The sequence below is a fragment of the Capsicum annuum genome, chromosome 3 (assembly GCF_002878395.1).
Source record: "Capsicum annuum cultivar UCD-10X-F1 chromosome 3, UCD10Xv1.1, whole genome shotgun sequence".
Taxonomy (NCBI): domain Eukaryota; kingdom Viridiplantae; phylum Streptophyta; class Magnoliopsida; order Solanales; family Solanaceae; genus Capsicum; species Capsicum annuum.
In genome coordinates this window covers 264,434,674-264,462,442 of record NC_061113.1, presented here as the reverse complement: position 1 = coordinate 264,462,442, position 27,769 = coordinate 264,434,674, and the positions used below count along the sequence as shown (strand labels likewise).

Genomic DNA, 27,769 nt, shown 5'->3' with positions numbered 1-27,769 from the left:
GTTTAAACAGAAGAGATTTTGATTATTTTATTTTATTTATATTTTTAAATATAATTTTTCTTTCTTATTTACTTTATTTATTTATGCATTTATTCTAAGTAAAGTATTTATAATTTTCAAAAATAATTACTATTAAAGATAAATAAGAAACATAATGAATTTTGTGTTGAACTTTTAAAGTACAAATAACTGGAGAATTTTAGTACCCTATTAGCATATTTTTACTTTTACTTGTCCATTGTTTGGGTTGACATAAATAATAAATAATAAGAATAATTTTATCATTTTTAAAATATAATAAATTTAATGCTTAAAAAAATAAATTAAATGATGAATAATAAATACTCCTAATATTTAATAGTAATTATTAACTTTTTTAAATTGAATAAGTATAATTAAATATTTAATTTATTTTTTAATATATTGAACAAAAATCAACAGACGGAGAGAGTATATTACACATATTCTTGAGATATTTATTTTTAGAAATGGCGCAAGTAATTTGAATCGGAGGAGTATTTTTGTTCTATAAATAGCTTTGCCTTGCCCCCATCTACTTAACATTCTACTCGACCTCTCTACTACTAAGTTAATCAAATTAACTTAGTAAAAATGAAAGCTAGTCATCCATGGCTAATTTTGCCGCTGCTAATTTTAGCTACTGTACTCACAGTACACTCATCTGATAATGATGACGTGTCGCCGGAAAAGTTCAAATTGGACACCGGAGGTTTGAGTAGAGACAGTTTTCCCAAGGGATTTATATTTGGTACAGCAACATCAGCGTACCAAGTTGAAGGTGCTGCTAGCACTGAAGGCCGTGGACCTAGTATTTGGGACACTTTTATTAAACAATCTGGTACTAATAAATACTTAATGTTTGATTATTGTATTGCATGTTTTATGATTTTGATTAAATTTAATGATGGAATTGAAAACAGGAGTTGTACCAAACAATGCCAATGGAGAAATCTCTGTCGATCAATACCATCGATACAAGGTTAGTATACTAAGTTCGTATGTTGTAGACTCTGTTTTAGTCTAGAGGTGTGTTTGGTAAGAAGGAAAATGTTTTCCTGGAAATAAGCTGTTTTCTTATTTATTTTGTTGTGTTTGGTAAGTATGCGGAAAATATTACGATCATTTATAGATAATTTAGGCGAAAAATACATGGGATGGGGGTGTAGGACGGGTGGTGAGGATAGTAGTTACGAGGGTGACAGGGGCGGACCCATGTCCACTAAATTCGACGTAGAAAAGATATAATTATACAAGAAACAGTGAAAAAAATGGTAAAATATATAAAAAAACACCCAGAGAACAAAAGCATATCTGGGTGCTCTGGCTTTAGGCATAACTTCCATGTGTCCCATCTTGGGATCGAATCTCTGCCGCTGGGGCGGATCCACCATTATAATAGCTGGTTCATGTGAACCCATTACTTCTGAAGTGTAGTAGAAATTTTATTATGAAATAAACTTGTTTTTTAAATTATTCTTACGAACTGAAAATTGAAAATATTTTGCTGAAGATATTTTCCTCCTCACCAATCACACCCTATTTTCTGATTGTTTTTCTTTCTGAATATGTGATTACCGACAGTAAATATTGTTAGTATTTGTTTTTCGTTTTGCTATTATTGAAAATGAGATTTGTTGGTTGTTTCTTTTTCTTTGTACTTATGAGGAAATTAGTATATCTTTAAACAGAGTTGATTATTAGTGACATTGTGTTTTTCTTTGTCACTAAAGTTATGATAACTGACAATTAAACGTGTCTAAAGTCTTTTTCTCGTGAAACAGAGAATATTCTTTTACTCATAAAAAAAATATACTTGTTGGTGTATTACTAGTTTTCAAGAATTGTTGTCATGTTCAATCACTGTTTTGCAGACAGGGAGGGAAAAACTTATCGGTCCTCTACACAAATATTAAAATTATTTTTTTCATTTTCTATGGAATTTGATGGGGCTCATTTGTCACAATTCACAAATCTAGTTGGAGTGTAGCCTTACTGAGATTTTAACTTATATACACCAACACTGTAAAAAAAAAAAAACTTTACACGATGATCTATTTTGGATGATGTGGTTGTGTAAAAAATTATTTACATGTAAGTTAAAGGTCTTCATAAAATTGAAATTAGTGAATATATTATACATATATAAGACTGAAGTTCAAGCATAGAACGTTGAACCATGTTGAATGAATATTTCCAGTAATGTGGAATTCGAATGTCTTTTTCAAGGATATATCCAAAATTATTTGCTGAATGACTTCAAAAGTCATGTTATTTAGTTACAATATGTAATTGTAAGTGTACCACTGAACACTTAGAGATGGCATTTTAATGTATAAGGTGATCCTTTGATTCTGCTGTCTAAATTAATAACCTCATGGAACATCATGATACTTTAATGGATACAGGAGGATATTGATCTGATGGCGAATCTCAACTTTGAAGCTTATCGCTTCTCAATTTCGTGGTCAAGGATCTTCCCAAGTAATTTTACTTCTTTATTGTCGACTCTCAAGTTTGATCTTTGCCATTGCAATAATGAATGACAATTTAAACTTGTGTATGAATTTTTAACCTAGATGGAACTGGTAAAGTGAACCAGAAGGGAGTTGCTTATTATAACAGGTTGATCGATTATATGCTGAAAAGAGGTAACTTTTCTTTTGTTCGTTATTAATGCATGGCCTTAATGATTGTTGTTGTTTTGGAAATGGTAGTTAAGTGCTTTACTAAACTTTAAACAAACTTTTACAGGTATCACTCCATATGCTAATCTTAATCACTACGATTTACCACAAGCGCTTCAAGATAGGTACAAAGGATGGTTGGGCCGTGAAGTTGTGTAAGCACATCACTTCTTGACCTTGTCTAATGAAGAATCTTTTTTCTATGTGCTTCTTTATTTTGATATGGCTTTTGCTGCTCAAATTTGCAGGAAAGATTTTGCTGATTATGCAGAGTTTTGTTTTAAGACGTTCGGGGACAGAGTGAAGAACTGGTTCTCATTTAATGAGCCAAGAGTGATTGCTGCTTTAGGATATGATAATGGATTCTTTGCACCTGCAAGATGCTCAAAGCCTTTTGGAAATTGTACAGAAGGGGATTCTGCAACTGAGCCTTATATTGTTGCCCACAATCTCATCTTGTGTCATGCTTCTGCAGCACAAAGATACCGTGAAAAGTATCAGGTAATATGTTCTCTCTCTCTCCCCCCCCCCCCGCGCCCAAATATTTCCTTGCTTTTGAGATCAGAAATCAGTATTTGACCTCATTTGGTATAATTCAATAACAGGCGAAGCAGAAAGGAAAGTTTGGCATTCTCTTGGATTTTGTGTGGTATGAACCTCGATCAAGGGGAAAAGCAGACAACTATGCTGCTCAAAGAGCAAGAGACTTCCATTTGGGATGGTAAGAGCTTGCGCACAAAGTAATGCAGCCATGTTGTACTTGCTATCCTAACAGTAGATTCTTACCGGTGGCAGATCCAGAATTTAGACATTGTGATTTATACTTGTGATTCACACACATTAATATAGTCCCTATAGCACTTGTTCTGCCAAACCATTGACCTATTATTGGAGCCGCACTGCTTCTTACCATTAGTTATATTACATATCTCAAAAAAGTTCAAAATTTGATCTTCTATGAGCTGTAAACTCAGTGTGAAGTTTGGCGTTGCCAAAACCTTCTCTTTAGCTGCACAACCTGAAATACTAATTTTACCTTGGGCTTGTTGTACAGGTTCTTGCATCCTCTTGTATATGGTGAGTACCCAAAAAACATGCAAAATATTGTGGGCACACGATTGCCCAAGTTCACTAAAGAAGAGGTTAAGATGGTGAAGGGATCATTTGATTATGTGGGCATAAACCAGTACACTGCCTACTACATGTATGATCCTCATTATACCACACCACAACCCTTGGGCTACCAGCAGGACTGGAATGCTGGATTTGCTTGTAAGATACTACTACCATTTTCACTTCATAAGTTAGGCCTAGTACAATAATGAAATTACTACTGAATCTAATTTCTTTCGTTGTCCTGATGTAGATGATCGCAATGGAGTGCCAATTGGTCCTAGGGTAAGTATATGATGAAGTTAACATTTGTCTTTTAATGTAGAAACATACTAATATCGTAATTGTGAGCTAACATTATCGTTGCTGAAAAATGCCTGCAGGCACACTCATATTGGCTCTACATAGTGCCATGGGGTCTATATAAAGCTATCAACTATGTTAAAGAACACTATGGAAATCCTACCGTGATTCTAGCAGAAAATGGTATGGTCTGCTTAACTAGTGTAAGGTTTATTGCTCAGCGTCTTACAGACCAACTTATAAAAAGAAAAAAAAACTGTCATGATTTTCAGGTATGGATTATGCTGGCAACGTTACCCTCCCAAAAGCTTTATATGACACCAAAAGGATCGACTACTATAGAAGCTATTTGAAAGAACTAAAGAAGACAATAGATGAAGGAGCTAATGTAATAGGCTACTTCGCATGGTCATTGCTCGACAACTTTGAATGGAGATTGGGTTATACTTCAAGATTCGGCATTGTCTATGTTGATTTCAACACCCTCAAACGAACCCCAAAGATGTCAGCATATTGGTTCAAGAAATTGATTAAGCTCCACAAGCATTAAGGCAGATATGTCTGTTTCGATTTTAGAGAACTTGATACTCATAAGTTGAGTACCTTAATGTACCAAAAAACACAAAATAAGTTGAGTTCTTTTGTTAGGCACTAGGTTTTCCAGTTACAGGAGTTCGATAAAAAAATTGTTATTTCTGCAATTTGGCACTTCTTTATGTCTCTGATGCTTGCATTTTTCTGTACTATCAAGGAATGAATAACAGAGTTTTAGCATTGCTCATCCTAATTCTTGAATTCTACTTGCATAATATAGAAGAATAAACAGTTGTCCTTCCAATTTCTTAAAATAAAATTAAATAGCCGGAGGATGTATAATACATGTATATTTTACACATCCTTTGGTGTTGCAGTGTTGATATTTAGATGTGTGTTATTGAAAATTTAAATAAGGAAACTTATATTTGAGATTAGAAAAATGTCGTTTGTAAAACTTCTTGTGGAGTTGTCTTATACAAAGCTTCTTTACAAGTTCTGTTCTAAACAAAAACTGACAACTAATTATCTAGATCGATCCAATAAAGTAAATATACACATTTGTCTTCTTCTTTTAAAAAAATATAGGTAGTAAATAAAGAGAGTATATTATGTTATTTTGTATTGTAACAAATTCATGCTTTAATAGTTTACACGGCAATCTTGTAAGGTTAACAAAATTGTCTGACAAACAAAATGGTCTAAAATTGTTTTATTTTCATGCCTCATTCAAAAGATATATAATGATAAATCGTCTAAAAATATAAGATTCGTAATCTTGTAAAAATTTGTTATCCCCTTAGGATAAGCATTGGGGACCCACCTCTATTATATTTTTCTTCTATAAATAGATTTGCCACTATGTATCCTACACATTCTACTACACAAGTTTGTTAGTAGAACAAGTAAGAATGATGAAGTAAGTCATGTATTGCTGCTAATTACAGCTCTAAGTGCTGTAATTAACGTTAATTGTGACAATGACGTGTCGCCGGAAACGTTCCGATTCGGCAGCGGAGGATTGCTAAGGAGAAGTTTTCCCAAGGGATTTGTATTTGGAACAGCAACATCAGCGTACCAAGTTGAAGGTGCTGCCAGCATTGAAGGCCGTGGTCCTAGTATATGGGACACTTTCATTAAACAACCTGGTACTGCCATTAATTAATTAATCTTACATTATATTAATACAAGTTTTATGATTTTGATTAAATTTGATGGTGGAATTTCAAACAGGAATTGTTCCAAACAATGTTACTGGTGAAGTGTCTGTCGATCAGTACCATCGATACAAGGTCAGTGCATAGTAAACGCGAAGAATGTTATTTAGTTACGGTATGTAATTGTAAACTATATATATATATATATAATTCGTCCAAATTGCTATACACTGATAATCTCAAGATAGTTTTTTTAATGTATAAGGTGATCCTTTTGATTGTGCAATCCGATAGAATTACTTCATGAACATTATGTTCCATTAATGGATTACAGGAAGATATTAATCTGATGGCATGGATGAACTTTGATGCTTATCGTTTCTCAATCTCGTGGTCCAGGATCTTCCCAAGTAATTTATCTACTTTATCGTCTACTCCCAAGTTTAACCTTAGCGATTTTGCAAGAATAAGTGATAATTTAATCTTGCATTTTATGTAGATGGAACTGGTGGAGTGAACTAGAAAGGAGTTGCTTATTATAACTGGCTGATAGATTATATGCTCAAAAGAGGTAACATTTGTTCTTCTTTTGAATGTTTAATCATTAGCCTTTTATGATTTTTGTTGTGTGTATGTATAATTAGCTGGCATACTGAGGACTGAGTAAACTTCTTACGGGTATTACCCCGTATGTGAATCTTAGTCACTACGATTTACCACAAGCACTTCAAGATAGGTACAACGGATGGTTGGGCCGTGAAGTTGTGTGAGTACATCACTTCATGACCTTTTCTATTGAAAAATCTTTATGCTATTTTAATAATATGGTTTTTCTGTTGGAATTTTGCAGGAAAGATTTTGCTGATTATGCAGATTTTTGTTTTAAGATGTTCGGAGACAGAGTGAAGAACTGGTTCTCGTTTAATGAGCCAAGAGTGATAGCTGCTTTAGGATATGATACTGGAAACTTTGCACCAGGAAGATGCTCAAAGCCATTTGGTAATTGCACAGATGGGGACTCTGCAACTGAACCTTACATTGTTGCCCACAATCTCATCTTATGCCATGCTTCTGCAGCACAAAGATACCGTGAAAAGTATTCAAGTAATTTTTTTTTTTCTTCTTTTTTTCCTTTCCTTGTTTTTTGAATTGACGATCACTCTTTAACCTTGTTTTCTGAATGCAATAACAGGCAAAACAGAAAGGAAAATTTGGCATTCTCTTGGATTTTGTGTGGTATGAACCTCTGACAAGAGGAAAAGCCGACAACTACGCTTCTCAAAGAGCAAGATACTTTCATTTGGGATGGTAAGAACTTGCACACAGTAATGTTCTGGCTTTATCTATAATGTGTTCAACGCATATATATAGTGTTTGACCTAAATGCACTTCTGCCAAACCACCAAACCTATTTTTGGATCGCACTGCTTCTTACTGTTAATTATATTATGTGCTTAAAAATGTTCAAGTTGCTATAGCCTTCTGTTAAGAGCTGCACAGCCTGCAATTCTAATCATGCGTAGGGCTTGTTCTTCAAGTTCTTGCATCCTCTTGTATATAGCGAGTACCCAAAAACCATGATAAATGTTGTGGGGAAGCGATTACCCAAGTTCACGGAAGAAGAGGTTAAGATGGTCAAGGGATCCATGGATTATTTGGGCATAAACCAGTACACTGCCTACTACATGTATGATCCTCATCATACCACACCACAAACCCTGGGCTATCAGCAGGACTGGAATGTTGGATTTGCTTGTAAGATACTACTACTTTTACTTCTTAAGTAATCCCAGTATAATAAAATTACTTGCTTAGGAAGTTTCCGGGATAACTTAGTGTAAGATGTTCTACGGATACTAATTCTTTCCCTTGTCGTGATATAGATGATCGCAAGGGAGTACCAATTGGTGATAGGGTGAGTATACGATGAAGTTAACGTTGTTTCTAACTAATATATCCTAATTGTTTGCTGACACTATCTTTGTTGAAAATGCCTGCGGGCACACTCAGATTGGCTCTATATCGTGCCATGGGGTTTAAGTAAAGCTGTCAACTATGTAAAAGAACTTTATGGAAATCCTACTATGATTCTGGCAGAAAATTGTCTCTAATAATATATGATTTCAGGTATGGATTATGCGGGAAATATTACTTTTCCAAGAGCTTTATATGATCCCAAAAGGATAAACTACTTCCAGATTTGCCATTGATTACAACACCCTCAAACGATACCCAAAGAAGTCAGCATATTGGTTCAAGTACTTACTTAAGCGCTACATGTATTAAGGCGCTTTGCTCTTGTCCATGTTTTTCCCTCAATTAAAGTAGTTCCATGTGTAGGATATGTCTATATAGATTATAGAGAACTTCAGTTGACTGCCTTTCTTAGGCAGTAGGATTTCCAGTTACGATAGATTGATCTTTTTTTCTGCAAGTTGGCAAAACTATCTGATGCTCACAGTCTTTTGTTGTTGTTGCATTGGTAACAACTAACAATTTTAGCTATGCAGCAACAAATTTATAGAAGAACAGACCGACCATCAGTTTTCTCTACTATCAATTTCTTGATCAGCTCTTCATCATCATCCTATTTCTCGTCTTTCATAATATACAAGTCAAACAAACATTATAAGCTCAGTATCCAGTTTTAGCCCTTCAATTAATTAGTATTAGGGATCAAGCAAACATACTTAGATTTGGGGTAATGCTTACTAGAAGTACAGATGGTGGAACGTCAAGTTAGTCTATAGTCAACACTTCTCCGATGACAGTGGAAGTGGTGTATAATTGACGATAAAATTAATGAATTTAGGGAAAATGGCTTAAATATGCCACTGAACTATTAAAATGACTCATTTATGTCATCCGTTAGAAGTTGGGCTCATTCATGCCATCGCCGTTACAAAACCGGCTCATCCATACCATTACTTTTAACAATCGATTTTTAGAAAACAGCTTTGCCATGTGGCGGCATATTAGAGATCCACGTTATTTTTTAATTTTTTTAATTTTTTTTTAAAAATAATTTTTTTTTGATGCATTTAAAAGAATCCACCCAAATTTTTGATCCGTTAAAAATTAGTTTGATCTATGTTTTTAAAATTTGAGATTATTTGTATATTGCCCCATATCAATAGTCTTTTTTTTTTCTTTTCTGACTTTCACGTGTGACTCTGTTCACAATACGGATCAATAATATGATCACCTCCCTTTGAACTAAGTTTTACTTGATTAATTATTGTTAATTAGTTAATTTTGAGATTATTTGTGTATCGCCTCATATCATTCGAATACTTATAGTTACCAAGCTCATCGACTTTTTTTTTTATTGTATGCGGCTTAAAATTGTGGTCAAATATAGTAAATTGATCCATAGACAAGCAAAGACAATAAGACAATACGTCTCATGCCGTCACTCTATCATCCTCATACTCATCCTACAAAAATTTCAGTACAGTGGCGTTGATATCAATTATTGTGCTAATCAATTATCATAAAATACTTTTAATATTGTATGATATCATTTGTTTTGAACCAAATTGACATTTATTTTTCAAGAGACCTTAAATATCTGACATTTTATAAATAATTTTATTTCTTTTTTACTTTTCACGTGGGACATTGTTCTCTCAAACACTCATTATACTGCTCTCTTTCATCTTTTTTAATATGTCGTTTAATGTTTTGACGTAATCATATATTAAGATAATTATTTGACAATCAACATTAATCATTGGAGGTAGAATATTTGTCTAAATTACAATTATGTTTTTCTTAAATTACAATTTGATTTAATGATATAGTTACATAAAAATTGGTGAGACGTCATAGTTTTATATCGTTATATAATTAATTTTAAGTGGTTCAATCCTAATTAGAAATTGAATAAAAACAATATATAAGCCATGCATGCGAAGTTACAACTCACAAGCATTATGTATGTATAGTCTTTATCATTTCATTATATACTTAATTCAATAAATTGATTAATTCCAAAATTTTATTGTTCTTTTCTATTTAATGAAATAAAATATCTAAGAAGAAAGAATAAAATGAAGGTGACATGAAATTTGTATAATATATTTTAAGGCCAGTTGGCATATATAAAAACAAAAGTAAATTCAGTATATTTTTTATAAGTTAGACAACATAGGAGTATATATTTGTGTGGGAGTATAAAATTTTTTAATAACTTGGGTGGATCAAAAAACTGGGTTGATCCATTAAAAAGAATCCATCCAATTTTTTAATAAAAATTTTAACTCTACTATTAACCTAATCGTCATAGACCAAACTAATTTTTAATGGATCAAAAAATTGGATAGATTCTTTTTAATGGATAAAAAAAAAATTAAAACAAATTTTTTTTTTTAAAATGACATGGACCTCTATAATATGCCGCCACATGGCAAAGTTGTTTTCTAAAAATCAGCTGTTAAAAGTAATGACATAGATAAACCAGTTTTGTAACGGCGATAGCATGAATGAACCCAACTTTTAACGGATGACATAAATGAATCATTTTTGATAGTTCAGTGGCATATTTGAGTTTTTTCCCATGAATTTATGAGCTAAACTAAAAAATAAGAGTACAACAACAACAAACTCAATGTATTCCCGCATAGTGGAGTGTGGGGAGGGTAAGAAGTACATAGTCCATATCACTACCTCCGAAGAAGTAAAAAGGACCCCCGGCTCACAACAAGGAATAATAATCAAATCCATAATAAAGCACATAACATAAATACGACACCTACAAATAATAGTAAACAAAGAAAAGTAAACAAAATCATAATAGAGCATGAAACAAGGTGTCTTAACAAAAAAAATACACCCACCAAGTAAAACCCTACACTAGCTACCCAAACTTACACTAGTCTTCCACCCTAATCCGCATCCTCCAAGTCTTCCTATCTAGAATCATGTCCTCAATAAGCTATAACTGCTCCATATCCTGCCTAATTACCTCTTTCCAGTACTCCTTCGGCCTACCCCTACCACACCTGCTGAGTCAAATTTTATTAATTAAACTCGAGAAAAGAAATTTAGTATAGTGTTTTTCTTGTTTTCTGAAGTTAGGGAGTTACTCCTCTTAACCTTGTTTTCTTTGGTAACTCTTTTTAACTCAATCCTTTTAACCGGTTTGGATTCCACACTTTTTTGTGATTCTGGAATTGTACATATCACCTCCAGGCTTTCAACCTCCGTAACTTCTGAGACTACTTTAGTGACACTATCCATCTCATCTGGCTCAATTTCCTCCAGTTTTCTTTTCCTAAAAGGATTATTATCTGGAACTTTCAGCACTTCTTTCTGCTGACGGTTTTTCTCTTCTCCCACCATCTTCCCAGTTGATATTGAAGGGCGTAGCATGTTTTGAAGAGATACTGCTTCCTCTAAGCACTCACTTTCATCCATAAACGGACACTGTTGTTGCTCATCAGAGGTTTGCTTCGTCTCCGCCACTGAAAATGACAACAAAAACTGCGTTATATAATTACTGGAGAATCATCACTTTCCCGGCACATGTTCTATCACTTAATGATATTAAGATGCACTGTGAAAAAAGATGTAGCACTAATGGTTATGACTGTCATGCTTGCCTGTTGCTTCTTTTCTGGATTTACTTGAAGAAATAGCAAAAACGTTGCTGTCTTTTGAAGCTTGAGTAAATGCCTCTTGTCGAGAAAAGGGACCACTGATTTTTTTGATGTTTGCAGTAGAAACATGATTAACTGTACTTGGAAAAACATTGAAGGCCTCCATTGTACAAGGATCTATGTTACCTTGAGCAATTGAAGTTGCCAGTGACGGAAGAATTTCTCTAATGACTGTTAAGGAGAAAATTTGTGTTATACCTTTCATTGCAAAAGCATCAGATATAGCAATTTAAAGCACTATTCTGCAAAAGGTTAGAGAATGCTGAAGCTTCAGCATGACAGAAGGCAAGATCCAAGTAACTAAAGGATACGGTCCTAAGAAATCAAGTTCTTCGTCCAGAAATTGCAACAGCTCTTCTGGGATGGGTTTCAAGTGCTTGGCCCGCTTCAAACTAACATCATATCTGATCGAACATATAAAAAAAGTTGATCATTCATGTGTTAGCTGACAGAAGAAAGGTAGAACTACATCGAAAAGCTGACATGTCAGTTGTTAGACTCACATTCTAGCATGATTGAAAACCGCAACTGCTTCTCTAAATGATTTTGTGTAATCTTCAGGCATTTGATCTCCCTTCTCAAACTTTAACATGGAAAGAACCTGTTAAATATTGGAAAATGATTTTTAGTTTTGCAGCTCGAACAGTATAAATCTTTTCAGGACATCTTAAGCTAAGAACATTATAAGAACAATACAAAGTATTAAACTTCCAAAGACAATGCAGACAATTTATTGGCATGAAGCACTCATTCATAATGATCAAGTAGATAGATTTTTTTGCTTATTTCTATCCTAGGGACATGCTGCAAGTTACATAAGCTGCAAACCTAGGACAATAATTCCTTTATTTTTCCTGTGAAAGTCTCCAATGAATAATTTATCGTTCTGCAAACGAAGTCAAATATCTGTCTATATGGAAAGTGCCTGACGAGCCACATCCATATCTTTTTTCTATGTTATTTTGGACCAAAGCAATGTAATAACCCACATTATCTGTCAAGGATACTTTAAACCAGCATAGGCATTCACTGCTAACGCCTCTCCTCAAAAAAAATGGGAGTTATGCTGCAGCCACCCGGCTCCCCACCAGCACCCCACCCCCAAAAAAAAGATACTCTAAACAAGCATAGCCATTCAGGTGCAAAGCTGATGTAAACAATGTCAAATGAACCAAGTAAATTATGATGGCATTTTAGTGTTTCATATTTCAGACTAATAGTAAAGTCCAGGTATAGGGAATTTTTCAAAGTAGAAATTTAATCATAAGGCTTAGGAAATTTTCTTTTAGTAGCAATTAATCACTAATAACAGATGCAAGAAGATAAACTTCTCTGCCTTGAACAAGTAGAGAATATACTTACTCGATCTAAGTTGCGATATTTGGAGACCAGATTATAAGCTCTTGTAATTCCTATACCAGGAACTGACGGAAGAAAATCACAGCCAGCTAAGACACACATGCCTGCAACGATGAATAATGTAAATATCTTAAAAAGGAAGAAAGACATAAATGTTTTTCAGAAAGCATTTCACTTTCAGCAGCTAGTTAGCTTCCATTGATTACAAGAACAAAGCCAGACACTCATCATCATTATCAGATTCCATTGATAGACAGTAAAGTATAGTGACTTCTAAATGTTCTAATTTTATTTCTCAACGTGAATGATTTAAAGCTAGAAATGGAGAATAACCTATAAATAAGTCTTTGTTGAAATGTCTGAAGGAAGGAACACGAGTAACATTGCTGAAAACATGATCTAGTACTACTTCTTGACCATTGCCATGGGCATCCATCTTAAATAAAACCTGTTGACAAACACATAAAATCAACATTTGTCGACTAGATTCTAAACAAACGGAATTAAGTTGTTAGGAGAGCAGTAACCTCCACCATGCCATATCAAAGTATTTGAGATTTTCTTACAGAGGAACAACCATATGCCAGTAAGTCGCTATCCTCAGAAATTACTGCCACAATTTCATTTTTTTCATCTTCGAGGTTAGACAAGTAGGCTAGTTGTGCATCAGCTTCATATGGTGCTACAACGAATTCTATATTCTCTGACTTCAGTATCTGCACATGTAGAAGATCTTTGTTACAGCTGGACTTCTTGAAATCTTGAATTGGCAGATACATAAATTCAAAATCATGCCAAACTACTGGAAAAAAAATCCAGGAACTTGTTTGAAATGTCAAACACAAAGAAAGAAGAAAAAATCTTCTTGATGAAACATCTTTTACGTCTGAAAATAGACAAGTTAGTCAACTGCTAAAAACTCTTAACTGGCTGAACTCAAAAGATAAATTTTCAAAGTACCTGTATGAGTTGATGCGCCATTGATGGAGTGACACTCACTGCCCTCTGCATATGAAGCATTGGAAATAGGAAAAAGCGTTACTTTCTACCTGACTAGATAGTGCATTAAACATGAAAGCTAACTATTCTCAAAAACCACAACCCTTTAGGCATTTTCAATAAATTATCAAACCACAGCAAGTATTTATCCGAGGGATTAATAAAGAAACAGCACATACCACAACTATAAGTGAATGATAAATAGTACCTGGAAGAGCTCAATGGCACCAGTAACATTTCCTTCCTTTAGCTTTAACATTGCCTGATCTCTATTTGTTTTCCTTCTCCTGTTGAAATAAAAGATTCATTATCTACTTTCACGAAAAAATGGGCATTAATTAAAATAATTTAAGTTTTGGAATACACACTTGTGCCTCTCGCCTTCAGTGGCACTCTTGCAGGGTAAGTTCCCACCATCAAAAACAACTACAGGGGTGATCTTGTAATGTCGAAGCATATTGATTCGATGCATAAAGTAGTTCAAGTACTGCAATTTCTTGTCACCCTCCGAATTAAGGTAAAGCTCCATACTACATGAATATGCTGAAAATTACAGCTTTTATTGATTCTACCCATTAAATACCACAAAATAAGTAAACTCACTCCATGCACTTTTACTTGTCACATTTCGCTTCACGACAGTCAATGTAATTAATACTCAGAACTAAATTCAGAATTTTGATGTTTGAGAACTATACGAAAAATACTACTTCCTCCAATTCAATTTGTCTGGCATGGTTTAATTTTTAGTCCGTTTCAAAAAAAATGATCCTTTACTTTTTTAGCAACTCGTTAATTTAAATTTTCCACATGGCATATTTAATACACAAGATTAAAAGTCATTTTGGTACATTTGACATATTTATAACTTAAGAACAAGTATCAAAAGTATTTTTACTTTCTTAAATTCCATGACAAGTCAAAATAGGCCCCAAACAAATTGAAACATAGAGTATAAAGTTACAATCCTTCTCATGTTAATATGATGCAAAATACATCTTTAACATGTTGGACAAATTTTGAATCTCTATAAGCAAAAAATGACAATTAAAAGCGAACGGAGGAAGTATAAAAACTGAATCTTGATTAATAAATATGAAACAAAATTAAAAATACCTCCTTTGTGAAGCCAACCATAAGCATCAATCCCCACCTATAACCCAACAAAATAGGATTTTTATTAAAACTCATAATGTAAATTTGCTAGCGAATTGAAGGTAAATGAAAATGGGCGGTTACCCTTTTGCCGGCGTATTTTTTAATGTGGACCGGTTCAACATAGGGCTTCATGAACCGGAGGAGACCTTGGATACCCATTTCTATTTCTCTTTTGATTCTTCTAGAAGTTTCTGGGTATTTTTTCCTACCTGTTCTTCTTTAAGCTTCTGGGTTTTCGATCTGTAGAAAAATGGAGATTGGAGAAAATGGCGGGAAAAAGAGCAAGTGTAGAATAATGAGCTATGTAATATTACCTAGTTCTGAATGAAAATTCAATCCAATGGGAAATCGACACGAACACAAATCTAAGACAATCTACACGTGGCGAATCGTTATTCGAGTATTATTTCCACTTTCGTCAATTAAATTTACCGCGAAGATAAATTTGAAATTTTGGAGTCCCAGGAAAAAAATTTCCCGCGCGAACTTGCTGTTTGTTGCTGATTCAATTTACCACGCTCCTAGTTGGCGCGTGCATAAATTTTTATTTACCCTTTTCGAAAAAATCCCTTGTATATTTTTTTTTGTTCCAAGTTTTTCATTTATTAATCACTTTGCATGCAATTGGCTCTCACTAATAATGGAAAAAAGCTATATCTCTATCTAACAATATCTGTCCAATTTATAAAATTAATAAAAAATTTATTTATTTTTATCCATTTTAATCTTTAAATATGATACATTATCTAATACTCCCTTCTTTTAAAAAAGAATGACTTACTTTCCTTTTTTTGACAATACTTAAATTTCAACTTTTCACATGGCATGTTTAGGACCACAAGATTTAATAACATTTTGATACATTTGACACAACTTTAATTTAAGGCCACAAAATTCAAAAATCTTCTTTATTTTCTTAAATTTTGTGTCAAATCAAAATAAGTCATTATTTTTTAAATGGAGAGAGTACATTTTTTAAAATATTAAATTTATTATATTTAAAAGGTAATATGATAGAAGTAGATTTACCCCTATCATTTACCGCTCTTTAATCCCTATATCCATAGAAAAGTAGATAAGTAAAAGAAGTAAGAAGGGTGAGGGAGTATGTAGAAATTTGATGCTTATATTATTAATAACCTAATACTAAAATACATGACACGTGTCTTTACATAACTTTAATCACTAAATTATTTATCGTTAAACTACTGCTTTTTAATCCTAATAGCCATAGGAAAGTAGATAAGTAAAGATGGACGGAGAGTATGTAGAAATTTGATGCTTATATTATTAATAACCTAATAAAATACATGACAGGTGTCTTTACATAAACTTAATCACTAAACTATTTATCGTTAAATTACTGCTTCTTAATTCTTATATTTGTAGTGAAGCAGACAAGTAAAAATGAACGAAGAGGGAGAAAGTATGTAGAAATTTGATGCTTATATTATCAATAACCTAAAAAAATACATGACACATGTCTTTAGTAGAAATTTGATGCTTATATTATCAATAACCTAAAAAAATAGTCTTTACATAACTTTAATCACTAAACTATTTATTGTTAAATTACTGCTTCTTAACCCTTATATCCGTAGGAAAGTAGACAAGTAAAGATGGACGAAGGAGGAGTAAGTATGTAGAAATTTGATGCATATATTATTAATAACCTAATAAAATACATGACCCGTATGTTTACATAACTTTAATCACTAAACTATTTATCGTTAAATTATAATATATATTCTCACTTTGATTTATCACTGTATGATTTGGTGAAAACACCAGAGGTAAGTAATTTAACACAAGCAAGCTCCTTATACAAGCTAATGTTCGAGTTCAACTTGACGAGGAAATCATATACTATTCTCCTAGCGTCATTTAGACAAAAATGGTTTTTCCAGAAAACAAAAAAGAACTTGCAAGTACAAGAAATTGTGCATCACATATTATAGTACTACTAATACTTATTGATTGTTCCATTTACAACAGGTATGCCTACAAAACTACATGTCATAGACTTCGCCATACTTAGGGCAGTCAAACCAACTCTCATACAAGCACCCGATGGTTTATTCATCTGATTATAAACTAACGTCACTTTATATTTTACATGCAAACTAGCTTGGCGTTGTCTCTTACGTATTATTCGCATACAAAGGTTATACAAAGTTCACAATCAACCAAATATAGTACTCCTTATTAGGTTGCTGGTCTCAGATATAGAGGTAAGTAGTGTTTAGGATCTGGATCCGAACTCCATAGTGAGAAAGCACTTGTGCATCTCATGTATTTCGCTGTCATTTCAGGGAAGTGTCGATCGATAACATCCTTTAATGTCTCTGTCTTGTTTACCCATTCGAAGCCTTTCTCCGTGTAGGTTCGCGAATTGAAGTCAGTTGTGAAGAATCGATCAGCTTCTAGCCTCCTGGAAAGGAAAAACATAGTCACGGGAAGATCAGTTCTTATTTGGAATAGAGTTTTAAGTTTTGTACACCGTCAGTATATAGACAAACCTTGAAGCAATGAGCAGGAATATGTTGAAGGCAGTTTCACTAATGGCAAAGCCTTTAATTTTCTTCTCCGCGTGTAAACCAACTTGGAGATCTAGCTTCTCAGTATCATCACCATATACTTCTTGGAGAGCGTCAATTACTTCTTCATCATCAGTTAAATCTTCCCACTTGCTAATTGGTACCATCAGCAAATTCCTTCTGAACTCATTGTACCGTGGAATTCCTCTCTCTCGGTCTCTATAAACTGTTTCCATTAGGAAAGTTAGCATTTAATTTCTAGATGAAATGAAATAAATGTGAATGAAGTCAGTAGGACTAGATGAGGGATGAACATACTGTCCAAGGCGGCCATGTCAACTAAATCAGGCCTATCATCTCCATCGATATCATGAGGAACAAGGTTCCTCATCCACGATGGATAATTCCACAATGTAGCAGCTCCGCTTGACTGATGACCCATCGAGACCAGCATCTGCTCCATACCGATTTTGGACAAGTTCTTTTCTCCTTCTTTCCCGATCATTTCCCTCATAGGAATCCTGATCAAACAAGACAGTTAGAAAAATATGTCCTACAAGTTCTTTTAATTTGTGTTATAGGATTACTTCAAATGTGTGGATCAGATTTATCTCGATGCTGTCAAATCAATATCCGAAGCTTATGTAAAAAAGATCTGCCATATGGGAAGGCAATAATTTGCTTATAATGCAAAATGTGTAAATGGAAAAACATACTCTTCTTGAATAGGCAAGAATTTTTCTTCTGAAATAGTCGACTTCAAGTCCCTCAGAACATTTGTCTCAGGTAAAAGTGAGTGAATTCTGTAGACGCTAACAAACTCTTCAGTCAACGAGTAGGGTGTACCGTGATCTCTAGGCCTTTTAAGACCAACTAATCCACTCAGTATCGGTCCAAACTTGGGTCCTAACTTATCCTTTATTTTCTTCCCCAAAAAGCCATACCTGAATCAGACTAGAGTCTGTTAGCTAACATTAATAGCTAGTGTTTTATAATTATAGTCATTCGCAAGACAAGCATGATGCACAAAATTTTGGTTGATCATGACAACTCATTGGAAAATGAAAACTGGGAGCTATTTGTTAGTTCAACCACAGTTATAGCAGATAGCTTGGGGGTACTATCCATTCAGTACTTTATCCTACTCCAGGTTTTTTCCACTATCTTTGCTGGGATCCTCCAAATAGTGATGCAGCACCCGTGTCAGATCAGCCAAAAGTGCATAACTTTTTAGGGATCAGACACAGGTGCGATGACAGATGTTATCAAGTACTAATAGCAGTGGGCTTACCAGTTGACCCTCGTTCCTGCTTTGACAGTATCAGTCTTAACAATTTCAATTGAAAAATCAATCGTGTGGATTTTAGCAATGACTGCTGAGGTTATCAATCTTGCATGTCGGTACAGCTTTTCATCATCAAATTCAGGGTACTGTTCCTGAGATAAAAAAATCAATTTTTTAAGCAAAAGTTCTTATAGGTGCAAAATTAGCCTGGCTAACTGTAAAATGTCAGAATACATGCTCATTTTCATCCACAATTAAACTTCTCATTTTCCATTCAGAAAATATGACCATAGAAAAGAGAATCTTTGGTACTTCATTAACCTACTTTCAGCATAGCACATATGGCATTATGCTCCTTCACAAACAAGGCCTGCAAGAGAGAGTAGCCTGCCCAGTGGTTTCGAACATCTCCGGATATTGGAATGCCTTTATCATCATGTTCAAGAAGTCCATCTCCTGAGACACTGAGCTTTCCATCTTTAAATGTTCTCACCCTAACCATGCCCTCTTCGTTGTTGCCATATATTACACTCCCGTCCCTAAAAAACAGCAGGAGCATATATAATTCATCAGATCATGAAATACGACTCCATCATTAGACAAACTTCCAATCTGAATCAAAAGTAAGGGATCAAATCAAGTTCCAATTGGACAGGTTTATATGTCAACAGGGAGTAATATTTTCGCCTCCCTTCTCCCTCCATCTCTTTCGTGGTTATTACCTTGACTCTTTTAGCATGCCAAAAGGCAGCACTTTGATATAAAGGAGTCAAGGTAATAACCAATGGTCTTTCTATACCTGAAAAATATTTTCAGTTAAGCAGGTTATTATTTTCAACCATCCTCCTAAATTGTTAGCTTTCTCTATCACCAGTAGGGTAAAAATAAAATCGCAACTGTTCAGAGAGACTTAAGGTCTCTCTGTGGAGATTGAGTTTTTGAGTCCACTCACCACCATGGGGTCCTTGAATTCAAATGCCCAAACTTCAGATCAGGTGAACCTGTGGGAAGTTTTTTGGTCTTGAGGAACTTAAATGACTTCAACGGACATCTTGTTGCAACATCCTGAGGAGCTCTAAGCTCCACCTGTCAGAAAACTTGTGTTAGAGAAACATAAAACACAATTTTAACAGGACCAATATCCAATTCTTAAGTGCATATATCTGATGGCGACCCTTAAATCTCCTCCAGTTGTTAAATGGAAAATGAAAACAGTGATGTCTTACCCCACAACCTTAAAGAACTTTTCTTGACTATCAACCAAAATCATATCTTCATAAAGCAAAGTAAATGGCCTCCCAGCAACATTTGCCTGCTATTGCAACAGGTGATGAATTTCATCATGCCTTTATTTATGCAAGAACTAGGTACCTGTTTAGTGTCCTCCATATGGTCATTCCAATCATGGATCATAAACTGTACCCACGCACACGCTATCATGTTAAATTGGCACCCGCAATCTGCGTACTTTCTTCTTTCGAAGAGCTTTGTTGCCACTGTTACAGGGTGTGGTTCCAGCAGCTGCATAATCAAATGATATTATCACAAGTGATTGAGAGATCTCAAGCTATAGATTTCAGATAGTGATACGGCCATCTGAAATTGTACCATACTAATTAAATATCCAAAAGAATCAGCATAAAATCATTGAAATAGATTCAATAGACTAATTTGCAACCCTTAACCTACAGAACAGAAAACTGAAACATCTGCTATCAGTAAATAAAAGTTGATTCTATCAAAAAGAGCTTTGACAAGAACAGAAAGCTGTGAATTTTCCATGTTTAATTAGCAAGGCCTAGTTGATTGCATTGTTAGCTTACCCCATAACTTGAAGTTGATGGTGGCATGTTGCGGCCAAAGAAGGTTCCTTGACTGCCCACTAGATGATCCACAGGATGATTGCACGTACCATCAGCAGTCCGATAGGTAAACTCTTCCGTGTCATATTTCTTGCCATTAACTTTTCCTACATGTAAGAGGTTATATTGCTGGTGCAAGTGTCTTCTTAGTCCTAGGTAAGCCAACCCCAGTAATACCGGTAACCTATGCCATAGATCAAACCTGTCCACGAGATGTACCACCTGATATATCAAAAACAGTTCATTAGTAAAAGCAATATTCCAAATTGGTACACATAATATATCATGGTTAAAAGAGGGGAACGGTGAACACTAACATAGAACACAATTCTGTCAAACACAGACATCTTTGCAACAACATGCTGGAGTTGGGGATGAACAAAGGCTGGAAGAGAAAATGAGAATGCCATGAGTGTTTCTCAGCAGTTGACCTGTCAAAAAAAGACAAAAGGATTCAAGAGATGCGCTATTAAGATTGAGAGGGAAGATGTACAGCATTTATAAGTGTACAGTAGCTTGTGTGTGATGGATCTTTTAATGTGCTTGGCAACTATTACTCCTGTTAGATTTCACCAGAATATACTTAGTTCTTTAATTAATGAGGATTAGTCAGTAAACATCCAAATTGACCTCTCTTTTGAGTGATAGAATAAGCTAGAACATTAACATCACAAACATTCTATTCAGCCTTCATATTCAGAATAGTTAACCAGCCTTAAGAGAAAGATCTTAAAGCATAGAACTAACATCTAATCAAAACATCACTCTCTTATACATCCTCATTTCATTTCATGAAAGCTCTCTATCGCGTACAACAGTAGAATTATGGTTCCATCCAAACTCAGTAACTTTGACTCAGATTCTTTCTGTATACATGTTAATAGGTCCTCTAAATAAGTAGACTATGCATAAAGTTCAAATTTTGTATCCCTCATGGCCTCCCCTACTCCACTACCTAAACAAGTACGTTGGTATTATTAAGAAAAAAAGAAGGTAGTTGGTAGCTAGTAATAAATTGCATAGCAAATCACCTCCAAAAGAAGTAGTTGAAGAATAAGCAGAGCCAGCATCAACTTCCTACGTCTGCCACATCCTAAATAAACAGAACAACAAAATATGAAATCAATGATCTTCACGTAACACAAGTGTAATTTCTAACAACAGGCAACTAGGCAAGTATTTTGGAACAGTAAAAATCAGTAGAGGTTTTTCTCATTCTAGCAAATGTGATTCAAGAATGTGCAAGTTCTGTTAACAATTAGTAATCCCATCATTTAAAAAAGAATCACATAATGAGCTTTTTCAAAAGTCAAAAGTTTTTTTTTATCTTTATCAAATATTTTTAAAAATAAAAAAATAAGTCAATCTAAACAGTCAAGAGAGCACTACTGATATTTGTTTGCTTATCTTTTTTAGGTGCGTATGACTTTTTGTCTAATGTTTTTAAAAAACATCTCTTTTTATTTGTACTTTTCTATTAAATCAAGCAAATAAATTAAAATGAAAAGGTTTCTTCTAAAAAAACAAAAGTTAAAGAGTTTTCGCGATTCAAAAAAGTGGAAGTGACGCTGTCACGGCGCGTCCACATTAACCAAATCCCACTATACATAGTTAATTTCGTAGGGTCTCTTTCTTGTTTCTCCTTTTTTAATGACTATGAAGCGGTTTGGCCATAGATATGGAGTACTTTTGTCCCGAAAAAAATTTCGCTTTATCAAATCATGGTGATTGATCATAAATATTTCAAATCAAGTTTTTTTTTATTTACATATAACACTAATTTTTTTGATATTACATAAAAGGCTCTTAAATGGTTTAGATGAGTTTTAGAGCAAATTCGGAAAGAAAGACATTTTTTATGAACAATAAATTAAGTCCGGACATATTTTTTAAAGACATTTTTTCTCGATAAAAGATATTTTTGAACAATAAATAAAGATATTTAAGCTAAAAGATCGATATATTTTCATTATTTGTAGGTATATTTTCATTTGATAATCAAGCAAAAGGATATCATCGAAAATATTTATAGGGTGGCAAGGCATTGGGTGGAATAAATTTGAAATGTCATTTATGAAATTAGGAAAATTACTTTTTTTTTTCATTCTTTTAAAAAAATATTTTTCTTTAAATATTTTTTTTAATTAATCAAATATGAAAAAACTGAAAACATCTTATAACGAGTTCATCGATTACAAAGAATGTATACTACGACTCTTGCAGAGTTGTAGTAGTAGTATTTATATATGGTCGTAATTAATGTCGAGCGAGCAGCTAAACAAGTAAATATGGCTGGCCAATAATGACATTTTTATTGAATATTATTTCCCCATTCAATTTTACTTCTTAATATATTAAAAATATATTTTTACTTATTTTTGATTTATTTCCCAAGATAAAATATTAATTAATATAAATATTATAGTGAAATACTCATGTTACACTTTGTTTGGATGGTGGTTTGTCATAGTTTCATAATGTACGGTATAGTATGGTATGGTATATATGATACTGTATAGTATGGTTCTATACAATGTTTGGATGGACTGTATCGTTCACGGCTATTTAATAACAATTTTGTTGTTTGATTTGATGGTATGATATTGTATCGTAATGAGTAAGTTTATTAAATTGCTCCTAATTATATTTCTCTTCGATCTCTTACAGCTTGCTTATACATGTGTTTAAGCCCGTTAAATACAATACATTGTATTTATTTCCGAATACTAGTGGGAAACCCGCTAAATGCATTGTATTATTGTTGAAGTTGTAGATATTCTCAAATAAGGCATGATGTCTATGTTTAGCAGTTCGTTAATAGGGATTACTCGGATGGGATTATTAGTTTCTTTTGGTGTTTAATAATCTCATCAATCAAGACGTGTTAAAATTATGTCTTATGTGTGAGTTTTATTTTGAGCATCAGATAATTTGTAAAATGCATGCCTTTAAATCCCTGAATTATGAATATCGGTTCTTGACTTCTTAATTTTCAGATGTGGTAGAAGAAGGGAAGAGAAGAGAAGGCGGAAGAACGAAGAAGAGCCTAGAGGAGAACAACACAGAGGACAGATTGAACAGAAAAGCGTAAAAATAAAAATAAATTAGGGTAGAAAGAAATACAGGATAAAGGGTAAAATAAGATTAAATAATATTTTATATAAGGGCATAATGGAAAAAAAAAAATCATGGGATACCACCAAATCGATGGTTTTGTAAATTAAGAGATTTCATGGTTATCAAACCATGAAAATATACAATACCATACCATGCTTTTTAGTAGCCGTTTGACCATGAAAATTATCTTTTTTTTTTCGAAAATTATTTGCTTTAGTGGAAAAAGTGAAAACAAGATGCGTTTGAAAATAAAAATTTCAACTACAATTTCGAAATTGTATTTGAAAAAGTGAAAAAAAAAAAAAAAAAAAAAAAAAACTTGTTTTCACTTAGCTTTTTTCACTCACACTTGTCTCACAAAATTTCAAAAACAACTTTAATTTATAGTCATGGCCAAACACAACTCCAATTCCAACTCCAAAAAATTATGATTTTCATGGCTAAACGGGGCCTTAGAAAACAATCAAAACAAACATGGTTCCTTGGTAACCATACCATGAAAAACCACCATCCAAACAAGGGGTTAGTCATGATGTTTTTAAGGAACGTGCAAAGTTTAAACTGAACAAATAAAATAAACTCACCGAGTATATATATATATATATATATATATATATATATATATATATATATATATATAGGTAATCGAAAGTCTCTAGTGACAAAAATACAACTGCCGTCACCGTCCCGATAACATTCACAGTAGATTATTGTTCTTGTTGTTGTTGCCGCTAAAGGAGATGGTAATAGGGTACATGCATTGGGTACCCCATCACTGCCGCAGTTGCATTCCCCGTCAATTGTTGTTCCTGTTGTTGTTGTTGTTAGAGATGGTAGTAGGGTACCTGGTAGGTACCCGACCACCGCCGCTGCTTTCTCTATCAACTGTGCGATTTGTTCTCTATTATGTTTTAGACGAAGGACGATAATTTCTATGTTAACAAACACACAAAGTGAGACATAGAATAAGAGAAATGTACCTGTGTTATGCCCTCTTGTACGCTCTTACTCAGTATTTATACCAATTAAATTTATACTTATTATCGGATAGTCAGGGAGGGAGGGAGGTCCACCACATCAATAGTGGACAAAACTTTATTTCTTTGATTTTTATTTTCAAATCTAGTCTTATTAGAAATGAGCGGATCAAGTTGAAAAAATACCAAAACTCAAATAATATGACGTTTTACACCACCATCGAATGTGTGGTGTAATGGATGTGATTGCTCCCCTTATTCAAAGATCTTAATTTCAAATTCTATAAATAAACAAATCTTTGGCAGAGAGTATTTTTTCTGAATGACCTTTGTGTGGTGCCAGTTAGATTCATCCGACTCCAATGCAAATATTAAACATAAGACAAAAAATCAAAAAGAAAATTTTGTGCTATATTTATTACGGTCATAACAATTAACAAATTACTTGAAAAGAATAATATTTTTTTAGTTTGTTTAGAAAAAAAAACAATTCCATAATAAAAATACTTGTAATGTTAGTGGACTATGGAGTAAACATCCTCCATTATTTTTTAATAAGATAATGCTCTATTTCCATCTTGAACTATACATGAAAAGCCTGAGATACACCCGAATTTTAGGAGGGTTCTATTATTCCTGGATTAATTAAAATCGTATTTTTGACAATCTTAGTGCCTACGTGGCAAAACACACTGAAGGGTCCACGCAGGCACACGTGTGTGCCACGTAGGTACTAAAGTTGTCAAAAATACAATTTTAATTAGTCTGGGGGTAATAGGACCCTCCTAAAATTTGGGTGTGTCTTAACCTTTTCGCGTATAATTCAAGGTGGAAATAGAGCATTTTTCTTTTTTAATTATTATGAGATGAAGAGATCGATGTTGTAGTCATTGTGGACAAGGAAACTATATATAAGGGTGATATACTTAATTTCACGCAAGTTGTATTGTAGGTTCAACGTGTATTTTTCTTTGACCATATACTTTAAGATTTCTTAATTTTTAAAATATGAGTTCTTACATCATAAAAATAAATATGACAATTATAATAAGATAATTGAGCTTTATTTAATTCTTACCCACATTTTTCATAAAATTTTTGAGAAATAATTTTTCTTTTGGTCTAAAGATTAATTTGACTCCCAAGTGTCTTTTTTTTTTAATTGTTCCCTCAAGTATGTAATTAATTAGAAAAAAAAGGTTTAACTAATATTCAATATGGTGGAAATTTTTTAAAACCTATTACACTATCTTTAAATTAGGATAATAGTTGTATTAGGTAATAAAGTGATAAATATTAAACCAAGCTTGGTTGGCCTAGTGGTTAGCTCATTAGGTCGTTTAAGCAAGTGTCGGGGGTTCGATTCCCGCCTTGTACATGCAAGCAACCAATTGGCCAGCGGCAAACCCTTAAATGGAGCTCAAATCCGCGAAGGATTAGTCCTTACCTGTCTGGCTGAGGACACCTTGAGAAACAAAAAAAAAAAGTGATAAATATTAAAAGTTACGTAATTACATAATCCTCCCTTATTTTCTCCATAATTTTTTTTTTCAATCCTTATTTTCAATTAATATGCACCAATATTCACCACAACATGTACGTTTTTTCTGGAACCAATTAACTAACATGATCAAACAATATTTCACTCCAACGACACAATATTTTAATAGGATAGAAATTCTACAAAAATTATTACACGAGAATAAATGTGATTCATATAATTGATGATATTTCAAAGTTTACAATAAAAAGAGGACTGTTCTTCTCGAGTCAACAACAACACAAGAAAATATTTGAAGATTAAGTCATAAGATGCAATCTTTTTCCTAAATTTTATAATCTAACTAACACCGTCTACACAAATAAAATAATTGTTGTTGATAAGAATCCTAGTTTTATAACTAAATCAATACCTAAACACAGAATACAATTCGGCTAAAACTCCTCAACACAGAAAAACCCAAGCATGAAATTTCATATAACTTTGGCTTTAAATTTCTACCATTTTGACACGCATAGGATAAAACAACTTCAAGATGCATATCAAAAAGCGTTAACCTTAATTTTTGAGTAATTAATCAATTGACCCACATATAATCGAAAAAAACAACAACTAAAAACTATTGAGAGGATAATTTCCTCCTAAATAAAAAATTTAGGTAAATCATCTAACTTTCGAAAATAATAAAATCGTATATGAAATAAATTGATAGAAGTCATACCTTAAATATCCGTATTCTTCTGAAGCTTAGAATCTGAATTGAATTAGAACCTGAATTGAAATTTTCACTCTTTTGCGTATTCTTCTGAGTGAGGCCACAACCTAACAAACATAAATTATGACAACTAAAAACATATGAACCAATTTAAACAAAAATTAATGATAAAAATTTAAAATCTCACAAAGCACAAATAAAAGGTCACATACGTGGACTAACCGAAACAACGTTTTAGTGATCAACACATCAATTTTCAATAATATTTATATACACACACAGAAAAAAAATAAAAAAATGAAGAAGAAACGAGTATCGTCAGTTAAGATTATAGATAATAATTAATAAATTAAGTTAGTGATGAATTCAATCTAATGATTAATTTCCTTTAACGCACTACTTAACTTATTTCATGTATCCGATTCATAAAATTAACTTACATGATTTGACACAGTGAAAAATTATAAGCTTCTCAAAAAGGTATATCATCAATCTCTACATCTAGACATGAATTCTATCGACTAACTTATTATTTCACCAATATATATTATTATCATCCAATCTATCAGCCATTTGACCCATTTCAGGATCTCACCTTTTAATAAATCAAAATCATAATTAATATATACAGCTCATAATAGTTATATGAAGATTGAGAATATAAGTACATTTAATAGTTTAGAGAATATATTTTTGCGAGCCAGTCTAAAACATCTATCTCTGCTCGGTCCCATTCAATATATATAAAATGAACTAGCATGAGAAGTCGGAACTACACCTTTTCCAT

The 27,769-nt window shown here is 33.3% G+C and overlaps 3 protein-coding genes and 1 pseudogene across 5 annotated transcripts; 2 read left to right on the top strand and 2 right to left on the bottom strand.

The window, feature by feature from the left end:
- The first annotated feature begins 425 nt into the window (after nucleotides 1-425).
- On the top strand, nucleotides 426-4,908 carry LOC107862203 (beta-glucosidase 44). Its single transcript, XM_016707692.2, has 11 exons — nucleotides 426-859; nucleotides 942-1,000; nucleotides 2,427-2,502; nucleotides 2,598-2,669; nucleotides 2,773-2,860; nucleotides 2,954-3,206; nucleotides 3,311-3,426; nucleotides 3,760-3,977; nucleotides 4,072-4,103; nucleotides 4,202-4,304; nucleotides 4,394-4,908. Exons 1-11 carry the CDS (start codon nucleotides 613-615, stop codon nucleotides 4,669-4,671), a joined length of 1,542 nt encoding a protein of 513 aa, XP_016563178.1. The 5' UTR covers nucleotides 426-612; the 3' UTR covers nucleotides 4,672-4,908.
- Nucleotides 4,909-5,097: 189 nt separating this feature from the next.
- On the top strand, nucleotides 5,098-8,364 carry LOC107864787 (annotated as a pseudogene).
- A 2,038-nt stretch (nucleotides 8,365-10,402) lies between these two features.
- On the bottom strand, nucleotides 10,403-15,262 carry LOC107865888 (exonuclease 1). 2 transcript variants are annotated; one of them, XM_016712081.2, is made up of 12 exons: nucleotides 15,070-15,262; nucleotides 14,947-14,983; nucleotides 14,199-14,373; nucleotides 14,039-14,117; nucleotides 13,792-13,836; nucleotides 13,398-13,547; nucleotides 13,165-13,279; nucleotides 12,835-12,935; nucleotides 11,976-12,073; nucleotides 11,784-11,876; nucleotides 11,416-11,636; nucleotides 10,403-11,277 (listed from the first exon to the last, which is right to left on the bottom strand). In XM_016712081.2, exons 1-12 carry the CDS (start codon nucleotides 15,145-15,147, stop codon nucleotides 10,838-10,840), a joined length of 1,632 nt encoding a protein of 543 aa, XP_016567567.2. In that variant the 5' UTR covers nucleotides 15,148-15,262; the 3' UTR covers nucleotides 10,403-10,837. The 2 variants fall into 2 exon arrangements, with proteins under 2 accessions (XP_016567567.2, XP_047265977.1); XM_047410021.1 differs by lacking the exon at nucleotides 15,070-15,262 and having other exon boundaries at nucleotides 14,199-14,360; nucleotides 14,947-14,984.
- Nucleotides 15,263-16,917: 1,655 nt separating this feature from the next.
- On the bottom strand, nucleotides 16,918-21,962 carry LOC107862202 (alpha-dioxygenase 2). 2 transcript variants are annotated; one of them, XM_016707691.2, is made up of 11 exons: nucleotides 21,704-21,962; nucleotides 20,990-21,103; nucleotides 20,634-20,894; nucleotides 20,182-20,331; nucleotides 19,763-19,896; nucleotides 19,136-19,349; nucleotides 18,817-18,962; nucleotides 18,242-18,469; nucleotides 17,844-18,046; nucleotides 17,508-17,751; nucleotides 16,918-17,419 (listed from the first exon to the last, which is right to left on the bottom strand). In XM_016707691.2, exons 2-11 carry the CDS (start codon nucleotides 21,080-21,082, stop codon nucleotides 17,194-17,196), a joined length of 1,899 nt encoding a protein of 632 aa, XP_016563177.2. In that variant the 5' UTR covers nucleotides 21,083-21,103; nucleotides 21,704-21,962; the 3' UTR covers nucleotides 16,918-17,193. The 2 variants fall into 2 exon arrangements, with proteins under 2 accessions (XP_016563177.2, XP_047265976.1); XM_047410020.1 differs by lacking the exon at nucleotides 18,242-18,469.
- Between the last annotated feature and the right edge of the window lie 5,807 nt (nucleotides 21,963-27,769).